The sequence below is a fragment of the Melopsittacus undulatus genome, chromosome 11 (genome assembly GCF_012275295.1).
Source record: "Melopsittacus undulatus isolate bMelUnd1 chromosome 11, bMelUnd1.mat.Z, whole genome shotgun sequence".
Classification (NCBI taxonomy): Eukaryota; Metazoa; Chordata; class Aves; order Psittaciformes; family Psittaculidae; genus Melopsittacus; species Melopsittacus undulatus.
In genome coordinates this window covers 4,874,044-4,889,121 of record NC_047537.1, presented here as the reverse complement: position 1 = coordinate 4,889,121, position 15,078 = coordinate 4,874,044, and the positions used below count along the sequence as shown (strand labels likewise).

The window sequence follows — 15,078 nt, the reverse complement described above, 5'->3', positions numbered from 1 at the left end:
GCCTTGCATGGAGCTGGAGAAACAGGGCACCCATCCAGCGGGGACGTGATGCCTGGAAGCTCAAGCAGTGATGATGGTTATCTCCTTGGCTCATGGCAGGTGGGCTGAGATTTACCACACGCCTCAGAGCTGGGCAGCAGGATGAGGGCAGGCAGATAGGGACAGGGTGCTGACTGCCCTGATAGCGTGAGAATGCTGCTGAGCAGACTGTGACCAGACAGGAGCTGGTGGGTGTTGGGGATGTGACAGTGCCAAGTGGTACCCGAGCTGAAGGGGGTTGTGGTTTATGGGCTGCCTGAGGAGGGGGCAGTTCTTCCTCCAGCTGGAATCATCATTGCAGCTGAGGGGTAACCTCCTAGAGGGTGTAATTCAGAGAGGAATTGATGTGATTTTCCCTTGAAAAGGGGAAATATGAGCAAACCCAGGAGCTCCTCTGGCACTTGCTTGGTCAAGCATTGCTGTCGCCTCTGGTCAGTCTGTCAGTCAGATGGGCAAGGGCTGGATGCATAATTCTCACAGAGGGTTTTAAGAGCTATGGATTAAAAGTGCAAAGAAAGCACAAACTTTTTCTTACTATCTTAGAGAGCCAAGAGCCAACCCTCATTTAGCACCTCCGCTCTCTGTTGTATTTTGGACAAGACTGTTAAAGACACCTTGGTGCCTGGTTCCCTGGGTTACCTGTACAAATACTGACCTCCACAACTGGGTGTTTGGGTAGGAGAGCATCACTGTCATCAGATGCGCCTGTTCAGCTCCTCGGTGCAATACTCATCTTCTCCACTTCTCTGCCCACGGGGGATTTCCAGCCTATGTGCATAGGAATAATCGTGTTTCTCGAGCGTGTGGGTTGTGTGGAGCCGTGACAGCTCCTTGCCCAGGGAAGGTAACCTGCCTGTCACCCGCTTTCAGCATGGGATGTGTGATGCTGGATGACACGGCAGAAGCGTGCGGTATTGAGGCCGCGCTCAGCGCTGGGGGCAGGAGGCTGGCAATTCATTTGCAGTGCCGTGTCTCTTTTAATCAGGAAGCAGGTGATGCTTCTCCTTGGTCCAGGAACGGGGTGAGTGATGGGAGATGCTGCAGGGGTGCACCCTGAGCAGGGAGGGAGGATGGGGCGAGTGATGCTTGAAAGGTATCCATACAGGGAGAGGAAGGTGATGTTTAGGGTGCCCTTGCAGGGGGGGAGATGTTGCAGAACAGATAAATCAAGAAGATACCCAGGTAGAATTGCTTTTGGGAAAGCCCCTAATCAACATGCAGCCTTGGGTCTTGTAAAGCCGGGCTGCACAGCCCATGATAGGAGCAGTGCTAGCTGCCATGGGGAGGGGGGATGCTGTGATCTCCTCTAGCTCCTTCTCTCTGATATAGAAATGTGAATTGCCATGCCTACAAGAACTACATTTCCCAGTTTCCCTTGCAGCCCAGGGGAATAAGCAATTGGAAGATTTAAATAGACCAGGCCAGAAGCAACCAACCTTTGGCACAAAGCTTTTCCCTCCTCTTCTTCCAATCTATTGGCTGTTTAACCTTTTTCCCTGGCACTGGAGTGGCTGCCAGGCCTGGCATTAATTCTCCTTCCAAGCTTGCTAGGCCCGTGAAGTAAACAGCCATGTGCATTCCTTACTCTATATTTAACAGCTGCAGTCTGTGCTGGGGGCAACTGCAACAGAGGGGAACCTTTGCAGCTTCCCAAATTCACGGCTTGTGAGGGTGGGAGTGGGGGAAGCTTCCTGCAGGGAGAAGAGGGATTTCTCTCCTTGCCGGTGTTTGCAGAGCAGGTTGCGTTAAAGAGAGACTGCAATGCCAGCATCCCAGCCGCGGTCCAGGGCAAGAGACAGGAACAATGTCCTCAACAGGGCTGAGTTCCTCTCCCTGAATCAGCCCTTGAAGGGGAACCAGGAGAACAGGGGCTCTGGCAGAAGGCAGAGCGGCCAGGCCGGAGGAGCTGGTACCCAGAGCAGCAGCCCCAGGGAGCGGAGGCAGTCACAGCAGCTGCCCGAAGAGGACTGCATGCAGCTCAACCCCTCCTTCAAGGGAATCGCCTTCAACTCCCTGCTGGCCATCGATATCTGCATCTCCAAGAGGCTGGGGGTGTGCGCCAACACAGCCTCCTCCTGGGGTGGTGCCCGCTCCATGATCAACCTCCTGGGGATAACGGGGCACGGCATCCCCTGGATCGCAGGGACGCTCATCTGCCTGGTGAAGAGCAGCACGCTGGCAGGCCAAGAGGTCCTCATGAACCTGCTGCTAGGTGAGTGGCAAACCTCCCTTCCCACCGGGAAAGCCCAGCCCTGGTCACAAGGGGCAGTGGCAATGGGACTCCTCCTCTGCCTGCTCCCAGCCACCGGTGTGGTTGGGAAGCAGGGAGTGACCTTTAGGGTGAATGCTGCACGTATTGGCTGTCTTGGTCATGGGTACCATGGGTGATGGGTGTAGCAAAGAGTTGTCTAAGAGGGACGGAGGAAGCCTGGTAGTTGGTGGTACCCATGGAGTAGGGGCAGGTTCTCGGTCCTGCATGGGACAGACTTGTCCAGTCGGATCAAGGAAGTGCCTGTGATGTGCAGGTGTATACCAGCAGCCATGTCTTTATTTAATCTAGGGTCATCTGCACTGGTGGTTTGATAGGTGGGAAAACACAAAGATTTGAATCTTTGATATGTGGATCGATTCCTGAAGATATTCTTGAGAAACAGATGTTCCCAGACCCTGGTTCATATCTCAGCCACCACGTGATGGAGTCCTGTCTCTTTCCCTGCTGCAGTTTGATCTTGTCTCTACCTTCCCTTGAGGACCTTTCTTGCTGCTGTCCCATTTCCATGTGCTAATTTGACCCAGAGGCTGTGCAGATGAGCTGGGATCTCTCTGCCTTTCCTGCTAGTCATCCTTTGCATGGTAGTTGGTGTCCTTGTTTCTGGAGGTTGGGATGTGTTACAGGAATTGCCTTCTCAGTTGAGCAGGGCCCATTCCACCTGTGTGGACCAATGTCCCACCAGTGACCATGCTAAGCTCTAGGCATGACTTCCCTTGGATCCTGGCCCAAACCGCCCTGGCCATGTCTCTCTGAGGACCTTGCTCTTCTTGCTCTTCTGCCTTTGGCATGGTGCTCAGTTATCATGTTTTACCTTGTGACTAACTGCTATCTCATCTGGCTGGGATCCACCCGAGTGTTTCACCCTCTCCCAAAACCAGCGATTGGATCTCCCACTTTTGGTTCGTAAGAGACATTAAAAACCATTGGATTTAGGCCTTTGCTTCTCAGGGATGCTTCTGAGAAGACATAGGGACCTTGTATTTCAGAGGTGCCTCAGGTAAGGGACGATTGCAACACAATATGGGCTCTGCAGCATGGCCCCAAGCTTTTCTTTCTCACCAATTCATCTTTAGGACAGGGTGCAGACTGCACTGAACTGGCTTGCAAAGCACAGTGGTGCCTTTTCTCCCCTCTTGCCTTTGAAAGAGACCGTCCTTGTGCTGTGACATCTAGAGAAGGGAGGCCATCGCAGGGAGGCAGCCAGAATAGCATCAGCGTGATGCAGAGCCCGCTGATGTCAGCAGTTCTTCCAGGGGCTCCTCGGTGTGCTGGGTCAGCCTCTCGCTGAGAGAAGCTCCATTTAAAAGGGCACGAGGATGAAATAGGAGGTGACGAACATCAACCGGCACAGTGTCCAGATGTCTCTTGACCTGAGAGCCTTTGATGGGTTTGGAGCCTGAAAACTGACCTCTTTGGCTCCAAATATTTGAGGTCCTTATAAAGCAGTAATGCCACCTTTGGCTTAAAAAACAAAGAAGGTTTTCTCACCCTTCCGTTGCCATCTGAGGAGGCCAAATGTGAACCCACCTCTGAGGCACATAGAAACTTTGAGTATCAGGTGGTCATTGGGAGAGCTCAGCCCTGCACCATTGCTTGGGTCTCAAATGTGGTGACTTGACAGCTCCATTGAGAGCTCCAAAGAGCAGCCTCCAAATTGGCTCTTTTTGCCCTCCAAGTGGACAGCACTGACTGGTGGGACTGAGCAAAGCACCTGGAGCCTCTGTTGTCAGAGCTTCCTCTGCAGGACTCGTGTCACCCCACAGAGCTCATCTCTGTGTGGCCTTGGTTTGATATTCCAGATTGCAGTCAGAAACTGCAAGTATCCAAGTAGCTGCTGCTGTAATATCTGCATTGCTGATGGAGGAAGGAGCCTGGCTGTGGAGTGTGGGGCTGGTGGACCCAGGCAGACCCCCTGAGAAGTGGGGTCTTGTGTAGGTAGGAAGGGCATGACACAGCTGCTGCATCTGGCATCCTTGGTCCCTCCCTCTGCTGTTTCCCTATGGTTCAAATCCATTAGGATGTGCTGTAAAGTCCTCCCAGGTAGGGACAGCCCAAAGGGAAGGGAACCTCCTGGTGCTTCCCCTGTCTCTGGGGAAGAGGGAAGCTGGGAAGTCGGTGCTGTCTGTGGTGCCCCTTCCTCACCTCCCCTGTCTGTGCTCCCTTCCCCCTGCTTGCTGAGGGTTTGATACATCAAGCAGAATTTCTGATGCAGTCTCTGGGCAGGGAGCCAGCCCATCACAGAGCACTTGTTTAGGATGTGCAATCAGGCTTTCAAGGCAAGGAGACAGGAGACTGCTGGAATGGGACCGGGAACCTGGCAGAAGCATCACTGCAGATGGAGGGGGGGCACTTGCGCTTGAGGAGCTCTTGCCAACACATGTGGGAGTGCTTTGGGTGAGGGGGTCTGACACCGGGATGCTCCATCCATCCCAACTGCAGGTGATGGTCAGCAACCCCAAAGCAATGTTTTCCCTCCGTGTTTGCCATCTGTGATGGAATCTATCGATTCTCAGTGTTGTCTCTCCCAGCAAATGCCAAACAGCCAGAGGAGCACGTTCACGAGTTGTTGCTGAAAAGATGGAAGGAATCAGATATCTGTGCCCACTGTACAAAATCCCTCTGCCAGAATGTGCTTTCAGGAAGCCTCTAGCAGCATTGCCAGCCCTGGCTGTTGAAGAGTCAGGAAGAGAGTCTGCACCCCTCAGCCAAACCAAGGAAATGAGGAAACCCCCACTTTCAGACTTCACTTTGTTTAAATGAATGACTCAGATTGGAACTTTCGGGGCCTTTCAAGCTTTTCTCTGCAATCACAAGGTTTTCATGAAAACTGAGGTGCTCACAAAATCATTTGAACCTTGCAATTGGTCTTTCAGGGGGAAAACAGATGTAAAGCACTAAAATTCCCAACCTGCTTCAGAACCTGACAGAAACTCCACTGAGCCCTGGGGGAAGCAGTGCCTCAGTTTCTGGTTCTGATCCATCTGGTGAGGATGCGGATCCAAATTTAGTGATTCATTGACTGTAAAGCCAGTAAAGAACATTTGGATCATCGATCTAACCCACGGCAAAATGCAGGCTGGAGCACATCCCTTAATTTATTCCTGTTCAATTTGTTATGGGGGAAAAACCCAAACACTCAATCTGATGTACAATTACAAGTGAGGGTGAACTTGTCAGAACTGTTTCTATATTACTGCAGTGGTAGGGATGCTCACAAGCGCCTTCCTTTCAGTTTGCCTCTTCTTTCCATTGCATCTGCATACCCTCCCCTCTCCAGCTGAATAGCTCTTTTAGCCAACATCTCTTCTGCCTTTCAATATTTTGGATAGTGCTCAAGTCATTTCTTCACCTCCTATTTATTAAGCTGGACACATTGATCACATTAGAATGATGATCTTTCCAGGTCCAGGCACCTTCTTGCTCTGATGGAATATGGTCATCTATCCAAAGTGGTCATTCCACTGAAGTCCACCTATTGTGTTTAGAGCCAAATAACCACCTCATTTAGTTATCTGCACTCCAGCCAGAAAGTATCTGCTTAGTTAACCCTTGCATATAAAATACATCTTCATGCTCAGTTTGAAATACCAGCCATTGACTGGCTCTGCTTTGCTCACAGCTTTCTGAAATAGGCATTTAGAGTAGGAGAAGAGAAAGCTCTGGTCTTCTCTTTGCCTGTTGTCTCAGTGACACAGGTCCTGGTCCTCCACCATCACCAGCTGGCTCTGCATCCCTCTTCCAAGGGGTGGGTTGGCTCTTTGGTGCTGTCACTAAGCATTTATTACCATCAAGTAAAGCAGTGCTGTAGGGTATGGACATAGCACCATGAGAAATGACACAGGAGGAGGAAAGAAGGGGAGCCCAGAGTTACTTCTCCTCTCCTGAAGGTCAGTGAGGAGGCAGTTCTTGCTCTCTTCAGCCTTCTCCCTGAATACTAACCTAGCTTTAGTCTGCCTGGGAACCAAGCCATGATATTCTGAGGCATAGTTCCCTGCAGACTTTATCCGAAGCCATATATGTATTCATGGTTAAATATATATATATTTATAAATACATATATATGTCCAGGAGTCTGCAGTCCCACCCCAGAAGCTTCCAAGCAAGACCAGGTTGGCAGGAAAGGAAGGAAAGACAGCAAGAAATGCCTTCTCCAGGCCTCTTGAGCCCCTGCTGACCCTGCTCTAACGATACAGAGGTGCTTCAGGTATTGTCACTGGAGGCCATATGGTGAAAACACAGACAGTAAAGCCCACTGCTGCTAAAGGTCACTGAGTAAATGAAGTGCCCAGGCAGCACAGACAAGCTCATCCTGGTGAGCCTCAGGGCTTGGCAGCCCAGACCCAGCCAAGAGACTGGGGAGTTGCATGGCAAATGGATCAGTCTGTACACAGCAAAGCTTGCCCAGCAAAGAGCCCCAGAGATGGTTTGGGACCAGATGTGTCTGTTTGCTCCCCTTTAGTTTTCCCACTGTGAGGCTCAGGATTTCCTGAGCTAGGCAGGGCAGATGGTGCTTCAGCAGGGAAGGGGAGCCCGTGTCCTGTGTGAACCATCCCTCCTTGTAAAACCCGGCCCAAGGAGAAGGTCCAGCCCCTGTCCAGTGCCCACTGAGACCTCAGCAAGTTTGCAGCACATCTGCCCAGTTTAAATGTCAGATAACCCAGTATGGCTGAACCACGGCCAGGCAGAGGGAAGGACACAGATGCCCACTCTCTGCATCCAGCATCTAGACACATGTCCAGCCTGGCCTTATATATTCCCCTTCATCACATCAGGCTGCTAACCTGCCTCTAGTTGTCCTGCCCAGATACAGCAGTTATCTGGTCCTTTGGTGTTGCCATCCTCACCCTTCATCCCCTCAAGGCTGATGAGCTCAGGCATCTCTGAACAGCAAGTGATGCTCAGCAATCCCAGCTTCCCTGCCCCCCTTCCCTCTCCTTCCCTGCCTGCTTCCTCTATAGCAAATATACACTGTTCACTGCAGGGCAGGCTTGTGAGTCTGCAGTGTCCCTTCAGATGAAGGACAGTCAGTGACAGGCTGGGACCCATCTGTCTGTGGCTTGAGCAGACATGGGGCTATTCCCAGGGACATACATAGGATCTTTATGAGCTCCATGGTCCGATCAGCCCCTGGGTACTAGGCAGCATCAAGGGGCTCAGCTCCTGGCTGACTGCTTGGTGCTGAGGATGCTGCAAGCCCTGCAGCCATCAGCGTGCAGCCCTTGGGGAAGCTGCAGCAAGCTGAAATCCAGCCCTCACACAGAGTGAGCAGGCAAAATGTTCCACAGCCTGAATGCAGAGTGAGAGAGAAAGAAGTGCGAGGGTTGTTGAATGGGAAGAGGGGGAATAAACATGGGAAATGAGTCATCCTTGTGTCTGTCACTCCGGGAACGGCTTCCATTGCCCCTGCCTGGAGCAAAAAGGGGACTGTGGCTGTTTCACTCAGGCAGAGCCAGCCCTGTAGAAGAAGCTGAGCCAGGCTCTGGCCCAAAGGGAGATCCCGGGAAATGGGTGAGTGTGTTTGCCTCTAATGAGACCTGACGGGAGCAGTGGCTGGGAAGAGGGAGGTGGAGGAGTGTTGGGCAGTGAGGTGAGTCTCTGGGAGGAGCAAGGGCAGGGAGAGCCCATGGGGTATCCTGCTATGGGACTGGAGCAGGATGGGAGGGGGGAATCGGATGGAATGTCTCTTTTCCCTTGGAAGCAATCTCCATGTTTTCTCCTGGAGCACAGTTCTGGTTTCACTCTCCATTTCCAACTAGACAGGGATGCTGGAGACGTACCTGACCTGGGTCTAACGCACTGTGAGGTGTGATGGTTGGAGACCCTCTGAGCATCACAGCATCAGCCCAAATTGGGGTTTTGGCCTGTTTGCCTTGCTGAAGGCAGCAGGGTGTACATACAAGCCTAAGCAGCACTGAGGCCAAGGGAGGAGTCCAGCTTCGATGGGCTGCAACGTGCTGGTGGTCACCAACACAAGGCATTTTCCTTCCTTCACCAGTGCTTGTGGGTTGCTGCGTGTGGTTCTGGGATGTGCTGATGTTCCCTGCACTTCTGCCATAGCATTCAGGGACATTTCAAGCTGTCGGAACCCTTCTGGGATGCAGCTGAGCCATCCTGGGGGGGTGCTCAGCGCATGTTCCTCACCAGCACAAGCCCTTTTCACTGCGCTCACCATCTCATCCCCAAGCTGTGCAGCCCCCCCTTAGTCAACGATGCTGAGATGCAAATTACCCAGCTCCCAAGGGCACAGTATTTCCAAGGGGGGAACTCCAGGCAGGCTGTGTTTGCACTCAGGGCTGTTTCTAATCATCTGGGATATAGCAGCTCTATTTTTAGTTGGTGGTTGGGTTTTTTCACTATTAATTGTACAATGCAGCTTTCAACCATTATTCTTCACCTCCCTGTGGCCACTTATCCCATGCTGCTGCTTGTTCAGCCAAAAAATAACCTCCCACCAAAATGCTCCAGCATCTGATTCATTGGCTCTTCAGTGTGTCCTGCCATCTGTGCCTTTCTCAGCTCTTACACCCAATAGTACCACATTTGGGGAAGAAAATGGAGCAGAGGAGTTCACTTCCAGAGGAGTGGATCTCTTCCAGCTCCCACCAACTCCACTGGAGAGGGGTTGGAGGTGCTTTTGAAACCTGCATCTTGCATTAATATCAAGTAGTCAAGGCTGCAAACAGCTCATTTTCCAGGTCAGAGAGCCTAATGCCTGTGGGAGATTTGGGAAGCTCAGAAACGGGAACTTCCCAAGAAGGAGGCAGTGTTCATTATTATGAATTCATTATTATGAATAATAATAATGAATGATTTAATAATAATAATATGAATTAATTAATTAATTATTATGAATTCTAATTATGCAGCAAAAAATCCCTGTTTTCTGGGAATGGTGACATATGTCCAGGGTTCACCCCTGAGTGGCTGATTTGGGAATACAGCACCTTCAAAGCCAGCTGTAGTGGGGAGCACATGCCACCTCAGTGGTGTTGGTGTAGCACAGAGGAACCCGGGTTGGAGCAGGCTGCAGGTTCCAAAGCACAGGCAATGAGTTATTGCCAAGTTGTCTCTGCTTTAAAGCAGTGCTGGTGCTGGGCACATGGGGTGTTCAATGCCCTTGGTTGCTCCTGAGCTCACAGGATGGGGTTGATCTTTATTCCTGGACATTTACCCCCACCTTTTCCTCTCCCCTCAGCTCATAGTCCAGCTTGAGGCTGTTTCTGATCCCAATCTCACAGGCTGGGCTCTGTCTCATCCAAGCAGCCCCATGTGCAAGGAGTCACATGAATCACGGCTGCAGGAGCAGATGAAGCCAAGGGCTTTTTGGCTTTCTCCTTTTTCCCTCTGTGCCCCCATCACTGCACCCAGGGTGTTTTTTCATGTTCATATAAACATCTCAGCTGGAATCTTCCTCTGTCCCTGCAGACGCTGCCTGGCTCCAACCTGGGGCAGGCAATGGATGCCCCCAAGCATGCTCGCTCCATCCTTATGCTCAGCTGGGACAGAAAGGACCTTATAGGACAAAAAGGAACTTATGGGACAAATAGGACCTTATAGTGACAGGGGACATCCAACGGGTTCTACTTTTCATAAATATGAGCTTTGGGGTTTGGTTTGGTTCTGCTGTGATGATGCTTTGGGTTTGTCCTTGTGCCCTGCCTCCGAAGGGCTTGCCTCTATGCTCTTAATGGGCTCCTAACATTTGGTGGCAGGAGCAAGGCAGATAACTGTTTTCCTTTCCTTATTAATAGATATAAAGCGTCTGCCCAGGGGGCTCACTTTCAGCTCATTTGCTGTGCATCTGATGCCAGATGTTGGCTATTTACATACCAAGGTGATCTGTGATGCTAAAATTGTCGCAGGCAGACAGGCTTGCTCTTTGGTTTTATGCTTTAAGGAAGTTTCGGTGTTAATAGAGCTTTTTGTGATGGTTTTGCAGGGGAAATCTGGAAGGACTGTTTCCCTTTGACAGCAGGTCAAAAGGGAAATTCTGGGTCATTTTCAGAAGAATGTGAAAGGAGTGATAGGCAAGAGCTAATCCTTCCTTTGCTCTTTTATACCCAGCCCTACCTGGAGTTCGTATCCAATGCTGCTCTGTTTTAAATCCAATGCTGCATGGATCTGGGGGACGGGCATGATGAAAAAATCACTTTAAATGAAGATTTCTTGCTCCTCTGCTCTCACCTCGGTCAGGAGGCATGCTGCCATCCCTGCTGCGCTCCGACAGCCCCGTCTGCCTGTCTCCAGAGAGCAGCATTACGCAAGTGCAGGCTGGTAAATCAGCTGCAGGCTCCCTTCTGCAGTCCCTCCCCAGGCTGTATTTCCTCCAGCTTTTAGTCGGGTCACTGAAGGATTTGCACATCTCTTTCCATGTTAGGGACAGGGAAAGGGCAGACCGAAGTGATGCTGCTGCTTTGCAGGTGGCTGCTCTAGGAGATGCAAGATTAAGAGCCTTTGGATGCAAGCAGTAGCCAGTAGGCACCAGAGATACCCACCTGCAGCTGGACCCATCACTAAGGATGCCCATAAGAAAGTTAACCCCATAATGGATGAGGAGGGAGAATTTGGTTTGATTAAGGGGCAAAAACAAGTGAGCTGAAGTCCAAGCAAGCATGTAGGTCAAGGAATTGCAAGGGAATAGGGCTCAGGCTGGGGCTGCTGAGGATGTGTTCCTGCAGGATGCCCCACTGGCAGCACCACCAGCAGCAGTGCTGTGTGCTGATTCACGCTGGGAGCGCAGCAGCAATGGGCATGGGCACAGAGGTTCTGCTGAGCCCCAGGGCTGGGTAAGGGCACTGGGAACCTCAGTACCTTAGGGGCTGGGGCAGGGCAGGCTGCTGGGGCTGCTCCATTAATCAGTTGTTTCATGGAACTGGGTGGAAGGAACAGAAAGTGCAAGGGGAAGTGGCAGAGAAAGCACCAGACAGAGGGATCTTGGGGGGGTTGGGTGGGGTAATTTCAACAGCAGATTAACCCATTTTAATGCTTCTTGAAATGTGAGCAAAGGCTTTCTGCTTTCTGCTTATCATTTGATGAAAACCAAACCTCACAGTATTGAAGGCCCATTTTAGTAATCTGCTGAATGAAAGGCTGAATGAAAGGACTATTAAACCAACTCTTTGGCATGTTCTCCATCCCCTGATCACTTCCATGCACACATGCCTGCATCCCTCAGGTTGCCCTGACATCCCTGTTGCCCATAAAAAAATCTTGTAAGTGCAAAGTACTGACAGATACTGGTAAACACCACCATCAGTAAAGCACAATACATCTGTGCTGCTGATCTGCAGGCAGATTTGATGGGGTATGGTGTGTAGCAGCTGTATTGTACACCATGGAGGAGGCACTGGGGATCCTTTGGGGTACTTCCTGAGCCCTGGCTGAGCTCCTCAGCAATGTAATAAGCTGCTGACTTCAGCAGGAGCAGCTTCTTCTCTTGACAGTGCTGGTGCATCATCTTTTCTGGAATGTGTGTGCCTGGGCTCCTGAGTTTGCATCCCAAAGCATCAGTTCTCACCCAGTCCTTGTCCAGGTGAGATGGAAACAATGAGCAATGCAGCCGGTGAGCTGAAGAACTTTGCTGCATGGAGGCTGTGGAAGGGTCACCTTGCTGGGGTTGGGGAGCTGGGCTCAGGGTGATTTAGGAAGCCCAGCATCCGCAGAGCTGCATGGCTGCCCGGGCACAGCAATACTGCTGGTTAGCTTCAGCACTTCGTTACCATCAGTGCTGGCAGCATTCAGCTTTAACAGGAAACCCCCAAGAGTGGCTGCTCCAGCCTGGGTTTGAAATTCCTCCCTCCTGTTCCCCTCCCAGCCAGCCCCTTAATAACATATCAGCAAACCATCAAATACAGAGATCCACTCTGTGCCAGGGTCCCCCTCCATTGGCTGTGGACCTCCCTCTTCTCTCTGCCTATCACATCAGGCAGGCTCAGTGTCCTGTCTGTCCTTGTCCTCCTAAGCCCATTGCTACTGGTGTTGTGACCAGCCACCTTGCACCTGCAGCCTCACATCTTGATTCAGATGCCACCTATAAACCTTTCCTTCATGTGCACCTTCTGCTTCTCATTGTGTTTAACTTAGAGTCCCACTGTGGCCTGTACTGCTGTTGACACTATCAAGGAGCTGGTACCCAGACCTTTTTCCCTGCTCCCTCTCCCCTCCACAGCTCTGAGAGCCAGGGAGTGACTCGGGCAGGACCTGATTTGCAGGAGGTCCAAGGAGTTCCTGCTGTTCCCCTTCCCCATGCAAGATACCCTACAGATGAGAATAGCCCTTCTATAAGAAGAGAACTTGGCCAGGATAAACCCCATCTCCATCCCAAAGCAGTGCTGGAGGCTGGCTGTGCAGGGGTGGCACACTGCAGGAGGCAGGCAAGCAGAGCTGCCGTGACAGCTCCTGCCAGGAGGAGCTGCCTGCCTCCAATGTGCCACCTCCTTTCCCATCCCCTGCCACCGCCGCACTCCCATCCATCCTCCTGAAACCTTGTCAGCTCTCAAGGAACAGTCTTTATCAGGGGAGAGGAAGCAGGCGACTGGCCCCTTGCATTCCTGCTGAAGGAGCAGGCTGTGCTCACGATGCTCTATATTTCCTTGTCATCGCTGCGAGGAGCTGAAATCAGCACTCTGGCTAATTAGGAGGGCTGGGGAAAAGCAGATGAGTGGATTAAAGGAAACTAAAATCAATGCTAGGAAATAGAAACGACAGTACCAGTCAGCTGGGGCAAAGGAGGTGGGATGAAGAGGAGGATGATGAAGACAAGTGCTGATGAGTTTTGCTCCCAGAGCAGTTAGGGAAGAAAGGTGATTTAGTGTCAAGATGTGAAGCTGCAGGGATGGTCCCTCTGCTGCCACAAGCCTGGATTTGCTCAGGCTGGGGGATGTGTTACCCCCAAACCATGTTTGTGCAGGGAAGGGGGTGCATGGGGTGACTTGAAGGGAGAAAACCCCAGGAAGAGGGAAGAGAGTAGAAGCAAGAAATGGCTTGTGGGTGTTCAACATCTCAGCTAAGGGAGAGGGAGGACAGGAACAGGGACACCCAGTCTGATGGTTTCAGGGCCAAAAGAGTGTTAATTTTAGCTTCACCAGTTGCTCTTTCCCTCCCCAGGCAGATCACTTGCTTCTTCAGCTTGAGTTTCTCCCAAAAACAGATGGTGGTAATGGTACTTGCCTTCTCCATGGGAGGGTTAATTAACATTTGGGTCGTGATGAGAGGATGGGGAGGCTGCCTGCAGCTGAACCGTGGACACATGGGTGGAAATGAACCCAATCTTTATCTAAAAACAGTGACCATCCTTGAATGTTCTGCCTTGAAACTTGCCTTTGACTCTGCTCCATCTCTGACCTTTCTCTCTCATCTCTCATTCTATAGCCCTGCTCCTGGACATCATGATTGTGGCTGGTCTGCAGAAGCTGGCCAAGCGGAAGGGTCCGTACGACATCACCCCTGGCCTATTGGACTACCTGACCATGGACACCTATGCGTTCCCAGCCGGGCACGCCAGCCGGGTGGCCATGCTCTCCAAGTTCTTCCTCAACCACCTGGTCTTGGCCATCCCTCTCCGGATCCTGCTGGTCCTCTGGGCTTTCTGCGTGGGCTTTTCCCGTGTCATGATCGGACGGCACCACATCACAGATGTCCTGTCTGGCTTTGTTTTCGGCTACTTACAGTTCAGGCTGGTGGAGTTGATATGGATGTCTTCCAACACGTGTCAGATGCTGATATCCATCTGGTGAACACGGGGGACTTGATGGCCTTTCCACTGGAAATGAGTAGATACTTGAAGAGTCTCCCTCCCGGTGTTTTCTACATGTTGTTTGTTGGAAGCAGCTGTAGCTTCCATGAGTAGTGGTGTTTTTTAATGTTGCTTCCCCACTTGAAAAGAGTTTCTTGCAATGGATTGGGTTTTAGCAAGCAAGGGCCATACCTTTGGCCCTGTTCTCAAGCTGTGTTTGGACAGCAGCCTAATTTAGCTTTACGGGTGAGAGAAACGAGCTACACGGCTGCCTATGGGTGGTTGTCATCAGCACCTTGACGTGTCCTCAGGGGAGGCAGCGCCTGAGAGTTTCCTGAGAACACGTTCGTTAACTTTTTTGATGCTAAACCATTTTGGCCACAGTGCTTTTTCCTTTTGTAAGCCCAGGAGTGTGTCTTGTACAGAGCCAGGACACTGCCAGCACTTCACAGATAATAAATAATCAGAGAAATCCTGCCCTGTTTGGTTCTTATCATGAGGGAAGGGACAAAAGCCAACTCAGTGCAGCTTTGAGATATGCGTTCAGCTTGGAGCAGGTCTTGGCCGAGGGGATGCAAATGATCACTTCAATGGTTTGGTTTGCGTGGGGCAGACCTAGATGGGTGCTCAGGATGCTGAAGGTGGTATGTTGAAACCAACCTTTCATCTGCTGTTCAAAAATCTGCTCTGTGAGGGTTGTGGGGAAGGGTTGGTCTGGTAAAGGGCAAATGCAAGGTGTCTGTTTTCATCCGAGTTAGGGAGTAATTGAACAGGCATTGTGCTGAGTCGTGGTGATTTTGCAAAGCAGGTCTGGATACAAAGCAGATTCTTCATGGCCATGATTTTATAATGATGCCAAATGATGGGAGTTTTCAAGGTAAGTCATGTACAGCATTGACTGTTTTCTGGTGCACCCAGCAATGCTGGTGAGCTAGAGGGAGGCAGCCAGGACTGCCCATACCCTTGTCTCTGTTTGCTTAGCTGTAACCTCATTACAGAGGTAAATGTTTCTGTGTCTTACCCTGTATGAAAT

General features: G+C 51.2%; 1 protein-coding gene across 1 annotated transcript; it reads left to right on the top strand.

Annotated features, from left to right (window-relative positions):
* Positions 1–1,412: 1,412 nt before the first annotated feature.
* PLPP7 (phospholipid phosphatase 7 (inactive)) lies at positions 1,413–14,508 on the top strand. Its single transcript, XM_005146249.3, has 2 exons — positions 1,413–2,251; positions 13,682–14,508. Exons 1-2 carry the CDS (start codon positions 1,801–1,803, stop codon positions 14,044–14,046), a joined length of 816 nt encoding a protein of 271 aa, XP_005146306.2. The 5' UTR covers positions 1,413–1,800; the 3' UTR covers positions 14,047–14,508.
* Positions 14,509–15,078: the final 570 nt, after the last annotated feature.